The 16,795-nt window shown below is 34.1% G+C and overlaps 1 protein-coding gene and 1 pseudogene across 3 annotated transcripts; both read left to right on the top strand.

The window, feature by feature from the left end:
* The first annotated feature begins 2,199 nt into the window (after positions 1 to 2,199).
* Positions 2,200 to 10,431, top strand: LOC147397230 (uncharacterized protein At2g34160-like). Its single transcript, XM_086452762.1, has 5 exons — positions 2,200 to 2,401; positions 2,957 to 3,005; positions 9,459 to 9,521; positions 9,611 to 9,675; positions 10,105 to 10,431. The coding sequence occupies exons 1-5, from the start codon at positions 2,285 to 2,287 to the stop codon at positions 10,198 to 10,200; spliced, it is 390 nt and encodes a 129-aa protein (XP_086308888.1). The 5' UTR covers positions 2,200 to 2,284; the 3' UTR covers positions 10,201 to 10,431.
* A 2,218-nt stretch (positions 10,432 to 12,649) lies between these two features.
* LOC147397231 (chaperone protein dnaJ 49 pseudogene) lies at positions 12,650 to 16,149 on the top strand (annotated as a pseudogene). 2 transcript variants are annotated; one of them, XR_015181196.1, is made up of 3 exons: positions 12,650 to 12,827; positions 13,094 to 14,234; positions 15,855 to 16,149. The product of XR_015181196.1 is annotated as a chaperone protein dnaJ 49 pseudogene, transcript variant X2 (transcript). The 2 variants fall into 2 exon arrangements; XR_015181195.1 differs by lacking the exon at positions 15,855 to 16,149 and having other exon boundaries at positions 12,651 to 12,827; positions 13,094 to 14,526.
* The last annotated feature ends 646 nt before the right edge of the window (positions 16,150 to 16,795 follow it).

The following is a 16,795-nucleotide window of genomic DNA, read 5'->3' on the forward strand; positions in this document are numbered from 1 at the left end:
GTTGTGAAGTTCTTCGGGAGAAATCTCGATGATTGAATTTGATGAGAGAGAGAGAGAGAGAGTTGGGTTGATGAATTCTTTGTCTTGCGTCATGATCAAAATTGTTTCAATCAATGATTGGGTTTCGTATAAACGACCCATTTTGAGGGAAAAAGCTTTGAAGTGGCCCGGCTCGCTTCAAAATTATGGGGAAATCCTCTACTAACACAGGTATTTTCCACATTTGTTTGTTTTTTAGTTGAAAAATGACCTAGAGACTTACAATTTTTCTTCTTCAAAATCAATCATAATAATATGACGAAGGTAACTTGATTATATTAAATTTAAATGTTAAGGTGGGGGTATTTTTGGAATCTAAATTTTGACGTGGAATCACTTCTACTCCACCTTCCCCTCATTATAATAGTAAATATATTTTTTATATTTTTACAGATATGTTGCTATATTTGATTTTTGAAAAGACGCACTAAACACATAACGAAACCTTGACACTTGGCACATGTGCCACATGTCTAGGTAACACTGCCTCTTGATTTTTCCTCACACTAGTCACGGCTTTGTGATACATATCCTTAATGGTTTCAATATATACATTTGGAACTCCCTTCTTCCCCAATACTCTCCACCAAATTAGTTCTCTAGGTATTTTTTCATACACTTTCTCTAATTCAATAAAATCATTCGAACCTCTTTCCCTATACTTCTCTATCATTTGTCTAAGTATAAAGCCTTGATGGTTGATGCTTCTAACTTCATTTGCTTATTTTAATATCTTTTTGTTCTTAGTGCACGACACCACCGTCATACGTTGGGATACTGGTGGTTGTTTTGAATTCTTGTTGTCTCTTTTATACAAGCATATCATGGCGTATAAGGAATTCCAAAGAGAACATCTACTCGGGTTATTCTCCTTTTGCTTGTAAGAAGAAACGCCGTTCCCTCTCCATCATTTTGTTTTCCCTTTTGAGTGGTGTGCTGGATAAAACCATGACCTTCAATTACTATTATAACCATTAATTGTAAATAAATCCCAACCATGTAATGACTGCTATTATGTTATTTTGGGGCCATGTAGCATTTTATCGTTATCTTTTTGTTATAAGTCAAAGAAAATAATGAACTCATTAGCATTTTCTTCCTCTTTCTAAAGTTGATTTTCCTATTACATCAAGTACCTCTTTTTTGAGGTTCTCCTTTGCTTTGTGGCCAATTTGGAGTTCCTTGTAGTATAACCCATGCGTTATGCTCAATCATACAGTGTAGATGTTCAGTGATTTAGTAATCATGGAACTAACTACACGTTTTCCCATCTATTGTAGTTCACACTTTTTATGGCTTGTGTTTGTTATATCCTCTTACTTGATGGTTTGGACCCAATTATCAATTGAAGGGCTTTGAATCGATTTTAAGAATAATATGAAGTTCGGCAATTTATGAGATTCTTTTGTTTTCATAATAGTAGAATATTTCTTTAGTCGACCGTAAATATTTGGTACGAGACTTCAATGATGATTAGCTATGGTTATTTTATTCAAATGATATTAAAATATAAATAAGATGTTATGAGAATGTGCTATGTGAATGTCAGATTATGTATTATGCAAGTATTTTGTTTATCAGAAAAATTTTATATGTCCATTTTTTAGAGAAGAGTTGTCAAAATTTTGATAGAATTATAAAATTTATAAATTTATTTAAATTAAAATAATTGTATTTATAATTTTTTAATATAAATTTAATATATTTAGTGTAATTATATACTTATTAAGTATTCTGATTATTTTATCATAATACAATAGAATCTAACAACTGTATCAAACAATAATTACTAAATTCTGGTAAACAGCACAATACTTTTATAAATTTTATCAAATAAAATTTTCAGTATTTCAATTTTTTATAATTATTTTTGATAGTTATTTCTTACAACATAATCTGATAGTAAATTTTGACAACGTTATCAAATGGGACTTAAGTAAAGGTCAAGTTATTTGTACCCATCATTTGTGCTTACTGTACCCATTTAAAGCAGATTTGGGGTATGGTAAAAATAAAAAACGTTATTGCACCGAGTAAAAATGGTGGATGAAAATGGAACGGCCCATTAAGTAATTTTCCCAAGACTAAATACCTCAATCCGTCTTTCTACAATATTTTATCATTATTTTTAGTGAGGGAGAGAAAATAGAGAGAGCTTCCGCTATTTAAGTGAAACTAGGAAAGGAATTAGGTTTCCGTCTCTATCTGTTTCGCCCTTTTCATCTATCCTTCTGTTTAACATACAATGGAAGAGATCACAGAGGGAGTGAATAACATCAACATCATCGATTCTCACAAGAAGAATCGGATTCAGGTCTCCAACACTAAGAAACCCCTCTTCTTCTACGTTAATCTCGCTAAGGTAAGTTCTAATCTACTTTTTTTTTTTGTTTCTCCTGAGATTCAAAATCCAGTTTTTTTAGGGTTTTGTCTTGGTTTCTAATCTAAATCTTTGATTTATTTGCTTTGTTAGTTTCTCTCTCTGTTTTGTTCGAATTCTAGCGTGGATAATTTTGCCTCCGAAATTGGTTTAATACTTTGTTGGATTCAGTGATTTTGTTATTTGGTGCATGGTTGTGTTTATATATATTTTTTTAAAAGATAAAGGTAAGATTTTTATTGCACCAAAGAGGGGTTTACATGAACTAGATCAAAGGGATGGCCTTCCATTGATTAGCCAAAGAAACTTACAAAAACAGAACATAAATGGAAAAGAAAAATAAAGGGTAGAACAATTAAATAGAAAAAATTAAGACATTAAGGAATCCCATCTAAAGACAAGCTCCTCAAATAACACTACTCTTATTTCTCATGCACCTTTGAGCACAAAGTAGAAGAGCTTTGATAGTAAAATAGGGATTTTATTGTCTATTTTAGTTGATAACGATTTATTTATTGTATCCGTTGTTTTTTGTAGAGGTACATGCAACAACATAATGAGGTGGAGCTATCCGCTCTCGGAATGGGTATTGTTTCTATGTTCCCTTTTCTGGGTTTATTTATCAAATCACTTATTTTGTATGTTCACAAAGTAGCTGTTGTTGTCACCGTAAGCTTTTGCTTCCTTTTGTATGGCAAGTTGTCACCATCATTTTGTTGATATCCCAACCTGGGTTCTAACCCACTTTGACCTACTAACTACCAAGAAATAGACACTATCCCACTTTCCTATCCTAGGAAAAACAAATTGTCACAATCATTTTATTCTTATAAAAAAATTGTTTTTCAACAATGGATTGTATGTGCTTGGGAATAACTCCCCCATGGGATTTGTGTAGGCTGCTTGCTTGTTGGTTTGTTCGGTTTCTTAGAAATTTGTATCTTACCCTTAAGCAGCAGCTTAGATTAGGAAGCCATCAATTAAATTTGTTTCAACTCAATGTTAATCATGTTGCAGTCATACTAGATATTAAATCCTTAGCTTTGTTTTACCTTTTACCCTTTATTAGTGCTCCTTTATAAGTGGTGGTGCATGTAAGTTTGTTTTTAAAGATTTACCTAATAAGTATTATGTATCACATGCCTCTTAACTTGGGGCAGATTATTGTCTTTTATTTTTATACTATCTAGATATTCCTGATAGAGTTGAATAGTCTAAGAGGTTCCATGTCAATGTTTATAGAGTCGTGTGAGACTTACGCCTTGAGATGAGGCTCATTTTAAAAGCCCTAAGGCATAAGGTTGAAAAATAAAAGCAGCTAAGGCTTACAACTCAGGCCAAGAGGCTCATGAAATGCATACACCTCAACGTGAGGCGTGACTGAGGCTTACTCCTCACGTTGACTTTCTATATATTTTTTAAATAATCATATTTTCATCTCTTCTTCTTTTTCGTGTCTTTCTTCTCTATTTGTTCTACTAATTAAGCAAGATTTTATGAATTTCATCTTTATTTGTTTAAACAATATAATTTTCACCTCTTCTTCTTTTTCGTGTCTTTCTTCTCTATATGTAAAGAATATTATTGAGCTGATTTGATTTATAACTAATTTTTTGTAGTGTTTAGTATTATACAAAGGAAGTTATTGAAAGAAAATAATATTAATTATATTTTTACAATAAACATAAAATAGTTGATTGTTCTGGAAACTTTCAACAATTCAAATATAATTTTTTTTTTTGTTAAATATAATGGATTAAAAATTAGAATTTGATCATATGCATTTGAAATTTGGGAATGTGTAATGGTTATCTTAAAATTTCAAATTCTTAGTATTAGTAATTATTTTTGTTATATTGTTTATTTAAAAATACCATGTATTTGATGCTTATGCTTTATGCCTCAAGGCATTAGTTAGACAAATGCCTCACCTCACGCCTCAGCGTCTAAAATCATTGATCCATGTTACCGACTTAACAATTGGGATAAGGATTAACGTGATGACACATTTTATTCTATTCAAGGGCACTCCATTATTTTTTTTGTTAGATGTTGCGCCAAACTCATTTGTCTTTTACCAACACACTTCTCCTTGAAATGTAGTTTATTTAGCTATTTTCCTGCTTTTATCTATGAACTGGATGTGATTCACTATTATCAGATGCAATTGCATTGTGCATGTGTGGTCATATGCTATTTTTTGGCATTTTATCATATATGCCATGACATGCAATTAAGGATTTTCTTTAGCATGATATGGAAGGAAAAAAGTTTCATTTGGTACGTTGGAAATGGATATGCTCTCCTAAGATTAGCCCATGCACTAACCTATTTCTCCATAAAAGATGATACTTGTCACATTCCATAGGTTCCATATTTCAAAAGTTTCATACAGTCCAGTTTTTTATGAGTTTACTTGGTGTACAAGTTTGAAAAGTTAAATGTATGTAGTTGAATGGAGAAGTCATAAAAGCAAGGAAAAGTTTATTTTACCCTCATTTGAGACCAATGTCAATCCAAAATGTCACTTTTTTGTAAATTTGACAAAGATGTAGAAAAGTTCTCATTTTGTCCTCAAAAAGTGAAAAACACCAAGGACATTTGTCACATTCTAATATGACCAATTAGGTTTGCCCATGTTTTATGTGTTATTTACAGTAGAGCCAATGCCTATTTTTTACCTAGTACATCACCTTTACACATGTCACTTCACTATTCCTCCCAAAAACACTTTTTGTCTCACCACTATACCTTTACTGTTGAAAATATTTATCAAAGAATCAAAGTCCACCTTTACACGTGACACTCTCTCATTTGTACTCCCAAAATAACTTTTTGTCTTCTATCATTTATCTTAATTTTTTGAGATAATTACATAAGAACATATTATTACTTTTTCACATGTTTTCCTCTCATTCATTCTTAAAATTCACTTTACACATATCACTCAAAGGTCACCAAACTCATATCACATGACTTAACTCATATGACTTAGCCAAATGGTTTGATCATAAAGGCTTTATACCAATTTCCATTACTTTTCCTCAAGAATATTAAAAATCATAAGGTTTTCCCACAAAAAACTCATGTCATATCTCAAAGTCACTAGGATTGGACCATTTTACCCTCAAAATCCTATAAAAAACTTCATTTTTCATAACAAATCCCATACTCTCAAGCCCCTATCTCAACTCTAAACTCTACCAAATTTTCTACTCAACCTTCTTCTAACCTTAAGCTTTCTCAAGAATCTTTACACCATTTTCTAAGCTTCAATCATTTAAGAATCCTAAAATTTTCATTCCTTTATAAAAATCTTCATTGAAGATCTCGAAGAAAAAGTAAAGAAGAACTCATAAGTACACAAGGTGGGATATAGTAGATTTGGTTTAAATTTATTGCATTTTCCTCTCCCTCGTTTTTACTTAATCTCCTTTATTTTCTTTTTAGAATGTCATAAAATGTGTTGAAAACTCTTCTTCCATTTCTAGTAGGTTGAACTTCAACCTTGTGCATGGAATGTACAAGGCCATTCATACCTATTCTCTCCACTCGAGATGGTTTTTTGGAAAATCGATTTTTTATGTGGCTTTGTAATGACTCTCGTTCATGGAAAAAGGGCATGGTTTACCTAGATCTACATAAAGAGGCTTGGTTGGAGAATGGGGAAGGTATTAGACACCCCATTCTCTCCACCACCTTTAGACTTGGCCATTTTGTAAAATAGTAAATAGGGAGAGAAAAATGCATGAATGAGATGCATGGAAAGGTAGGTGTGTGCATTAAGTGAATAATGTACCTCTTTAGAAGAGAGATTTAATTTTAGTGAGAGACATAAAGAGTTATCCTATCAGAAGGACAACCCTATTTAAGTCTTCACTTCAGGATCATGATAAAGTTGGAATGTTGACTTAGGTGTTTTGGGGATATTCCATGATTAAAACTTCCCTCATTCCATGGCCTTAAATACATGCATGTTATAGTTAGAAATTGTGTTTCAACTCCAAGAAGGGGAGACTTGTTTTCATCATTGCCATGCATGTAGGTTGTGTACATTATGATGCATGATAAAAGGGTTAAAATGGCTCAACTCCCACCCTTTTTGGTCAAACCGTCTTACACATTTTATGCACAAGGTTGAAGTTCAACCTACTAGATATGGAAGATGATTTTTCAACACATCCCATGGCATTCTAAAAGAAAACAAGTGAGATAATGTAGAAGAAGAGTTTTAAGATTTTTGAAGGGTAGAGGCTTAGAGAGTGGTGTAAGGATTTTTGAGAAGGCTCAAGGTTAGAAGAAGATTGAATAGAAAATTGGGTAGATTTTGGGGTTGAGATTGGAGCTTGAGAACATGAGATTTCTTATGGAAAATGAGACTTTTTACAAGGGTTTTGAGAGATTTTTCGAGGTAAAGTGGTCAAACCATAGGGATTTTGAGAAATGACATTAGATTTTTGTGGGAAGATCTTTTGATTTTCAATATTCTTGAGGCAAGTGACATGATTTTGGTGGTCTTTGAGTGATAGGTGTTAAGTGGATTTTGATAATAAATGAGGGGTAGACATGTGGAAAAGTGGTGATATGTTCTTCTATAATTATCTAAAAAAGTTAGAGTAAATGATAGATGACAAAAAATGATTTTGGGAGCACAAATGAGATAATGCCATGTGTAAGGTGGGCTTTGGGTCTTTGACAAATATTTTCAAAAGTAGGGATAGGGAGGCGAGATATAAAAAAGTATTTTTGGGAGGAGGATTGGTGGAATGATATATGTAAAGGTGATGTGGTAGGTAAAAAAGTAGACCTTGATTCTTTTGTAAATAACACATAAAGCATAAATAAATCTATAGTTTTGAAATTAACCCCCTTAAAATGTGAAACGTCTTTGGTGCTTTTTACTTTTTGAGGGAAAAATGAGAATTTTCCACGTCTTTGTCAAATTTACAAGAGAGTATGACATCTTTTGGATTGACCTTTGGTCTCAAGTGACGGTAAAATGGACTTTTCCTTATGAAGTGTTGACCTACCATGGGCTTTGAACTTTTTGAAATATGAAGCTTATGAGAATGTGACAAGTATCCTCTTTTATAGAAAGTGTGTGGGTGCATGGGCTAACCAAAGGGCTTTTATCTATTGGGCTTTTAATTTTGGACATGGGTTAGAAGGCTTGGACATGAACTTGGATGTTGTAGAAGTTTAAGAAAATTGGCCAAATGTGGATTGAAATAAGGAAATATGGATTGAAAGAAAGCCATGGGTTTTTGGGCTTTGGGCAAGAATTTAGGACTTCTTCAAGATTGAGCTTTGGGCTTTGTAAGGTGATCAAACTTTTTGGAAGCTCCTTTTTGGGTTGGGCTCATGCAATTTGGGGTGTATACAATTGTATCAGTTATATATTTTTCAGATTGTCAGTATCTATGGCTTCGTGTCTGCGATGGCAGCAGCAAGTGCGCCCATGCCTAAGATACATAAAATTTATAATTTGTCCACCTATATGTTGGATTCAATGTTTGTGTACGTGCTATTTCTTATGCATAGCAGATGTAAGCAAAGTAATGTACATGTGACATATGTTATTCTTTCTGTAGTAAGAAATCTCTTGATATTGAGAGGTGTCCTCTATTTCTTTTAGTTTCCAGTTTTGTGTTGATTAAAACAAGAACTGATGTTCGGCAAAAACCAACTCTAGTACAGGGAGGCTTTATACTTCTGTGTGTTTTTTCACAATGTTTATACAGAAAAAGCAACATATGGTGTAGGCTTATAGGTCTTTTTGAAGCTGAAATTCAAGTAAGATCTATGAAGTGTCTTATATTTTTCAACTGCCCAAGTGGATACTCTATCTCAACTAATTATTAATTTATCATACTCCGTGCTAAGGAAATGTGAAGGAAATAATCTCTTATGTTCAGTATCACTCGCACGACTGATCTCTCTCTCTCTCTCGTTTATGGTGATAGATGTTGTTTTAAAACTGAACATTTTTAAGTTAGGTACATCTCAAAGGTATTGAATTTTAACGCTTCTACAGGCATGTGGCTGTTTTCTTGTGTTGACTTCCTGATATACAGCTGAACCATTGTTTGTAAACCTTATTTTTCATAGTTGTGTTATCAAAGAACACATCCTTCATCCATTGCTGGTCTGAATTGTTATACCTCATCTAGGTCTGCCTTGTAGGCTCCTCGTTGTCGAACTTTGAATTGGATCATTCACTAGATCCAGTTAGTTGATGGGCTATACGTGCTGATGTGCTTGCTTTGTAACTTCATTGCGTTTTCAGCATGAAGGTCGTGTTATCATTGCTAAAAATTCCTCCAGTGGAGATAAAAGTCTCTTCGACCATAATAGAGACTTTAGTTCATTTATCTTTCATTAGGATTTCGTTCCTTCCTACATGGAAAGTTGTGCAGATTAGATTGTTTTGATTGTGGTGTATAGCCCAACACTCCAACCCTTGATTATTGGCTCTGAAATACTGGCAGTGGTCCTTTTTTATCATGTTTTCAGTCATGAATGAAGTGGGATGTGATTGAGATGCTAAATTTGACATTATGGTAGACTTAAAATGTCTTCTCTGTCCTTAAGCTAAGAGATTCTGAATTGAACTGAAAATTTACATTCTGTGCCCGTTCAATTTCACAAATACTCCACTTTTGAATAACAATTTTCTTAGAGTTATGCTTTTTTTTTTTTTTTGAATTTATTTAAGATGTGAATTTATCAATATCTGTGAAGAGTCTTGATACGTCCTTTGTATATTAGGCTAGGCTTGCAAAAGATCTGGGGTTATTTTTCCATCTTTGTGGTGACCCTATGACTGAATGATCAGGATTGATGAGCCAGCCAGTGGACTTTTGTATTATCTATGTTTCCTGACATGAAAGGCTTCAGCATTTATTTATGTCCCTTTTTCCAACTCTTGTTGAAGAGATAGCATTACATGTCATATATTTCATCAACTTGATTTTTCCGAGTCTGCTTCATATTTTTTGAAGGCTAAGTGTTTCGGTATGTTTGTTCTGGTTATATGCAGCAATTGCCACAGTTGTCACCATTGCAGAGATACTGAAAAACAACGGATTGGCTGTTGAGAGAAGTGATGGTCTTACCCTTTTGTTTGTTATCTGTTGTCGTACAAATTCTGTACATTCCTTGAACTTGATTTGTGTGAAATTGAACATGCAGAGATCATGACATCTACAGTGGATATGAAGGACGAATCGAGAGGGCGGCCTATCCAAAAAGCAAAGGTATTTAGATGGGTTCCATATTTGATGAATCCTAATGTGCCCGTTGAATAATCTGTATTACATATGCAGGAGAACAAAATACCACCACTTGAGATGCCATCAAGAATATCTTGTGGGCTATAGAACGATCCAAGTAGCTGTTCTAATTATCTTACATTTACCATCTCGTGAACTTGTGCTATTCTTTTGGTTATCCCATGGAATGCGATGGATCGGATGGTTCATCTCATCAAGAATATTTTTCCCATGTCTAGTATAATTTCCACCATAACCTCTACGTGTGTCCCATGTTTTTTCACTATGATTTTTGACTCTGATTATGCTTTTCCAATGCGCCGCCCTCATTTGCTTGACTTGGCCAAAGTGGGTGTTCCGATTTTCCAAATTGCCTCAAGAGCAGACTAACATTTGTGTGTTCCTTTGCTTTAGATTGAGATCTTGCTTGGGAAGACAGAGAACTTTGACGAGTTGATGGCTGCTGCAGCAGAGGAGAGAGAAGCTTATGATGCTGAGGAACAGAGCTGAAGGGCTGACACCAAGTTTCTTGAGCATCTGATATGTGGTTCTTAATGTGTGATGATATTGACATGGTGAATTTGCTTTAGCAATCCATTTCCTTGATTGTGAATGTTTGAGTAATGGTGGACATGAGAGTTGGCATTAAGAAGAGTTTGGTAGATGTGATAATATTTTGGTAGTAGCTTCTGTAGAAACAAAATACCTGGCATTCAAAATTCAATTTTGTTATTATTATTATTTTTGTTCTTCCCTTGCATCCTTTATTTTTGGAAACAAATACCATCTTTGTTTTGGTAAAAGGGGGACTTCCCCCTACCGCATAGGCCTTATTGATTGATTAGAAATATGAAATTGTCACTTGGGTCTCTATCAAAGTAGATCATACGGTTGGAGAAATCTTCTTATGGCCTTGCACTAGCAGAGGAAGGGAGATAACCTGATTCCAGGGAAGAACATGTTGCAGGTTTAAGTAGCACCCGTATGTTGCAACATATTGAAAGATATAAAGCTATATGGGGTTAGGCCATTTTCTTCACAAATCAAATATTTTCATTGGACTCGCTCAGTTTTTAACTTTGGCAGGAATATATGAACTTGAGTTATATGAGTTCAGATGTTAGTATTTGTGTGTGATATTGTAGTACAGATGATGAGTTCCACACTCGCAATGGTTCCTAAACTACGGATGCATTCTTGTTTGTCTTCTCTACATGCTGGTGGAATTAGATTTTCATCATCGATTTGTACGTTGGTTTTAATTTCCCTTCGCAACTCATAATGTACATTTCTATCTCTAAAAAATAAAATGGTCCTACACTGTAGGCTTTGTCCTTGGTTTTTCTAAGCAATTTATCTTGAATCAATTTTTTTTTAATTGAAAGTTTTTTTAATGAAAATTTTCTTTGAGAAGTGTCATTTTCTATTTTGTGTGTAGAAATTATTAAAGGTTTACATAATTTGGGTGACGTTTTACATTGAAAATTCAAAAAAAAAAAAAAAAACAGTTGATTGGTCATTGTACACCATTTGTTCAAGTTCAAATATAAATAGTCCTGCTAAAGACCCAAACAACGGCACAGGTTCCCCAGAGAAATGTTTTTATATCTTGCATCGAAAATTCTCCTTTATTGTAATATTGTTATGATGCATATTATCGGATACATATCTAAATGGAGAAAAGGTTTAGTATGATTGGTTTCGACTATTGATTTTTCTTTTCTCCGTAAGGTGTCTATATGGTCCACCACTCTATCATGTTGGGGGTTCTTACCCAACTTTTCTCCATGGCCATTCTCTAACTATACTTTTGGTGCAAAGTAAGTGGTGGCTTGTGACTTTTTTTTTGGGTCTTATCGACCCTTGGGTGAGGCTAATCACACACATCGTCCGTTCAGAAATTCTTACGTGCAATTGGTCGAGTCGAGGGTCAATTGGACCTGGAGGGTGGCCCCGAGGAATTCATTACTTTATGGTGTTTCAAACACTTGACCTACTCTTCTTAAGGAACTTATCAAGGCTCAACTTGCCACAAGGCCAACTCGTTGGAATTTTATTGGACTCGATCATCATGGGTTTTTATTGTTATCGTATCTTCTAATAACTGGATTGGTGTCATTGTGCATGAATGCTTATTATTGTTGATGCATGATAGTACGGTTTTGTTAAATGATATCAGATACCTTCATTACTTGGGTGATTGACTTATAATGTAGGGGCTGTCATGTAAGCCATGTTTAATATATCTCATCCACTGAAATTTTCTATGAAGACACAGGTTCTAGTCTACACATGATTGTCAGACATTATAAATCTTTTATTCTAAAAATAGTGTAGAACAACTTTAAAATAATACAAATTTTTTAAAGACTAATTATACTCTTAATACAAAGTTTCGTAATCGAATAGCGACGACTCAGCTAACTGAGTGAGATTTTCCAACAAGACTTCTTTCAAAAAAAAAAAAAAAATTCTAGGAGAGAAAAGAGGAATAATGAAGTCGTGAAGTATGCAAGGGTGAAGTGTGAGACAAATAAAAATAAATATATTATGTGAGTGATATGGGTATTTATAAAATTTTATTTATGTTTTTATTTTATTATTTAAAAAAACAAATTGAATTAGTCCGATTGAGATTGAAAATAGGTTGGTAGGACACTGAGATTGCCAAAATTTAAGATGTTAGGAAAAGAGTGGGATCCTCACATAACAAACCCAGATTGGTGCTTTAATCATTTTTATAAAATTGATTTTTATTTATTTATTTAGAGGACCATTGGTGTGCTGGATCCAAGCCCATAATAAAGAGAATTAGAATCGAACGGCCAAAAATCGCCTAAATCCAAACATTTCAAGAGAAGTGGGACAAAAAAAAAAAAAAGAGCCTTACACGTGGCATAATAGCAGCTCGAGAAACTGCCCTATTGTTGTGGAGTGAATTTTTTCCCCATCTCTGTTAGCCCCTCCCATTCGTCCACGGATCGAATGGTTAATTTCCTCTCTCTCTGGTTTGGAGGTCAAAACAAACAGGGCGGTCTAGACCATTCGAAGAAGGTGAAACAAGTAGCCCTAATCCATCGATCGATGGTGTAGAGAGAGAGGAAATCTCATCGAGCTTCTCAATTTCTACTTTCGCTGTAAGTTCGATCTCAATTTCTCTCTCTTTTCATTTTTCTTATTAATTTGTCCACCAATTATACTCCTTTTTTTTTTTTTTTTTTTTTTTTTTTTTTTTAATTTTCTTATAATTCACTTCGAATTCGAAATCGAATTTATTATTTTCTGTATTTTTAGGGAAGATTTTCATAAATTTCTGAAATTTGAATCAAACAATTCGACGAAGAAAACTTAGATATATTTCTAATTGTTCTTGTTGGTCTCTCTACTTTCACTAATTTCCTAGGGTTTCAAGATTTTGGGGGTTTCTATTATTATTCGAATCCTCTAGTGATGGATGGAAACAAAGATGAAGCTTTGAAATGCTTGAAAATTGGACGAGAAGCCCTAGAACTAGGCGATCGCACTCGTGCCTTGAAATTTATCTCAAAAGCGGGTCGTCTTGATCCTAAGCTTCCAATTGACAGTCTCTTATCAACCCTACAAGGAGAATCTAGCAAATCTTCAGCTTCGGATTCAGCTACACCAACCAGCGTTCCCTCTGATGACGTGCCCTCCTCTTGTAATCCTTCTCTTAGGCATAGGGTTCCATTAAGTGGGTCTTCTACAAAATCCTACACAGAGGAGCAGATCTCAATTGTACGACAAATTAAGAGGCAGAAGGATTATTATATGATTTTAGGGTTAGAAAGAAGTTGTTCTGTCGAAGACGTGAGGAAGGCGTATAGGAAACTATCTCTGAAAGTTCACCCAGATAAGAACAAGGCACCTGGTTCTGAGGAAGCATTTAAGGCGGTTTCTAAAGCGTTTCAGTGCCTTAGCGATGATGAGAGAAGGAAAAGGTTCGATCTTTCTGGGTCTGAAGAGGTTGCTTATGAGAGAGCTGCAACGAGGAAAGGAGCACAAGGTTTCAATGGTTTCTATGATACCGAGATTGATCCAGACGAGATTTTCAGGAATTTTTTCTTCGGTGGTGGTGGGCCTGGGGTGACCACTCAGTTCAGTGGATTTACGTTTGGTACTGGAATGGGACCGAGTGTGCGGACAACGGGTGATCATGGATCTGTAAATTTTAATCTTCGTGCTCTTCTTCAGATACTACCCATTCTTCTCGTGGTTCTGCTAAACTTTTTACCGTCTTCTCAGCCCATTTACGCTCTTTCCAGATCTTACCCTTACGAATATCATTTCACTACTCCAAGGGGTGTTGATTATTATGTTAGGAAAGCGAACTTGGATCAAGAGTACCCTTTTAATAGCGTGGAGCGTATGAGGCTTGAAGAGCGAGTTGAGAAAGATTACTTTGCGATTCTTGCACAAAATTGTCGGGTTGAGTTGCAACGGCGTCAGTGGGGCCTCATACAAGAGACTCCACACTGCGAACGGTTGAAACAGTTCGAGGCAGTTGCTTGATGCTCTTACTCAAGGTTCTATCCCCTCTGCTTCTTTCTATTTGGAGATTGCTATTTTCCTTTGGAGGTTTCAATAATAAATTTTCATGTTGAGCAGTTGATATGAGTTAAATAATGCTTGTAATCATGCCATGGGAGATTATGTACTTATTGTGTGAACTCTTGTAATGTTTTATTGATTTAATATGGCATGATATTTGTGGTACCTTTTATGTCTTTGAGCAAAATGTTAATTTGTTCTACCATTACTCCTACTTTTAGAACTCATTTGTGCTCAAACATATAAATAATAATTATGTTTTGCTTACTTGATTTCATTTTATTTTTTTTGATTTTTTAATGCTGGTTCATTGTGCTTTAAACTATTTTAGAATTATCTTTTGAGTATGAACTTCCTTGCAAATTTTATACAAGCTGAAACATTGTAGAAACTCAGATGTTTGGTAATTCAGAATCCATCTAGAATGTACAATCAGTGGGATTGGATGGTATATTGCTAAACTTCTGTAAAAATATTATACATAGGGGAACATTATGTAAAGTCATGTCAGTTGAGTGCACTTGCAATTTATGCAGAACATACAGTCAATGATCCAACCTGTTTCAAGTTATGGAAAAAAATTCACCCTGTTGGTTCGGCCATAACTTGAAAAATACCTTGATTCAATTATTCTGACCTATGTTCTAAAAGGAGACAAGGCTTACACCTCATTGAAGGGGATATTAGACCAATGCAATTCTGTTTGCTATAATACTATAATACAAATGAAAAGTGCTTTGGAATTGATCTCATCCTTTATAATTTCAATTTGTTTTTGTTAGTAATAACTTAATATTTCAATATATTCACTAAAATACTCGTTGTATCAATGGATATTTCAATCCATATCTTTCGATTTCAAAACTCGCCTAGTGTTTGTGTGGGGCATGCACAACACTTTGGCTTTTTTGTTTTAAGAATTTTCAAGTTGATTTAAATAATATACCATTTACCCAAAATGATAGTGTCCTCTATACGCATTTATAGGTGAATTATTTTATATTGGTTTCAAGTTTTATGGATTGCATCGATAATAATCATAATAACCAAGTTTGGATTTGACAATTATCGGTGGGGGATCAGTTCGGTTCATTCAAATAAGTTTGGGAAATTTTCGGAAAAATTTCACGAGTATAGGCTGGGAAAAAAAAGTTCAAACGGAGGGATAGATTAAAAAATTGTCGATTATTTAGAAAAAAAAACAGTGATTTTTACAATTGCCAATTATTTCCCAAAGAGCTGATTAATTGCTGATTTTTTTTAGGGGAATCCCTTTCGATGATTTTTTCCAAATTTTGTGATTATGTCCATAATCTCATTAAACTACTTGTTTTTGTTCCAAACTTTTGGGATATGGCTTTGATGAAGATGATTACTTATTTCACTATGGTTAAGGATGTGTCTTGTGGATTCATGTAATTTAATTTACTTAGGAGATCTAATTATCAATGACACATTTTTAATTGCCATTGATATATTCCTTTTTTTTTTAGTGATAAAAAGGTTTTTATTTTATTTTACGGACAAGTAAATATTTATGATGTTTGAAGTTTAAATTGTGCTTGTTAATTGGTTTCTGTTGGTTTTGCCATTAGGTAATCTGATGTACCTATAAAATTGGCACTGGCAAGATCTCCTGCATTGCCTTGACACCACTGTTCTAACACTTTTGGACAGTGCTGCTGCTCCAAACTTGGGTATCAGTGTAAAGATCTCGGTGAGAGGTTTCTAGTAATACTGTTTTTATTGCGAACCAACTTACAGATTGTAAGTTTATATTTTCTATTCTTAAAATCTGTCTTTCTTTAGTTGTAATAACCAAACATCATCTCAGTAAACTTAGCCCCCCTCATCTTATATGGCTAAATAAAATTGGAACTTGTTTGTGAAGCCAAAACTTTGTTACATCCAGAGATTGTAACATCTGTTTACTTCTCTTATTAGCACTTCAAAAATGGGCAGAAACTGAGAGAAAACTGAAGTTAACTTGGTGATATTACAAAAATCAAACTTGATCTCAAATTTCCTTCCTTGAAGGGGAGACTAGTTATGTTGGCCACATACTGTATGACCCACGCCTAAAGAAATCTTCTCTCATATCTCCAGGACTTTGCCAGCTACAACTTTTGGAGTAACTCCATAGTCTTTTTCTGTTACCGCCAGTTTCAAAATAGACAAATTATTGATTCTTAAAAGGCTTAGAACTTGAATATCGAACTGTCAACACTGTCATGGCCAAACCACATTTTCCCATTCTTCTCAGTATATATTATTCTGATACCAATTCTTGATCTGGTGGGTTCCCTCTTCTTGAAGTAATTCTCAACATTTTCAACTTACCTTGCTCTTGAAATTTTGCCAGTCTTCCATTTCCTTGAAAGAAAAAATTCTCCCCCTTACTCTTACAAAATGTGGCCACTCCTTACTGTTATTTCGTTTTGGACTAAAAACACTTTTGTCAGTTTTTTTAGACAATAGAGTTATCAATTGTTGGTTTTCCTTAAAAAAAAAAAAAAAAAGTCAGGATTTACTGTGA

This window comes from Akebia trifoliata, chromosome 8, assembly GCF_017979445.1.
Source record: "Akebia trifoliata isolate Shusen 1 chromosome 8, ASM1797944v1, whole genome shotgun sequence".
In the NCBI taxonomy this organism is placed as follows: Eukaryota; Viridiplantae; Streptophyta; class Magnoliopsida; order Ranunculales; family Lardizabalaceae; genus Akebia; species Akebia trifoliata.

Bases quoted from the DNA above. Each gene is read 5' to 3' on its own strand.
- LOC147397230 (XM_086452762.1), top strand. From the start codon at position 2,285: ATGGAAGAGATCACAGAGGGAGTGAATAACATCAACATCATCGATTCT. The intron at 3,006-9,458 runs GTATTGTTTCTA...GGTTATATGCAG, and splicing joins GCTATCCGCTCTCGGAATGG to CAATTGCCACAGTTGTCACC. The intron at 9,522-9,610 runs GTGATGGTCTTA...TTGAACATGCAG, and splicing joins CGGATTGGCTGTTGAGAGAA to AGATCATGACATCTACAGTG.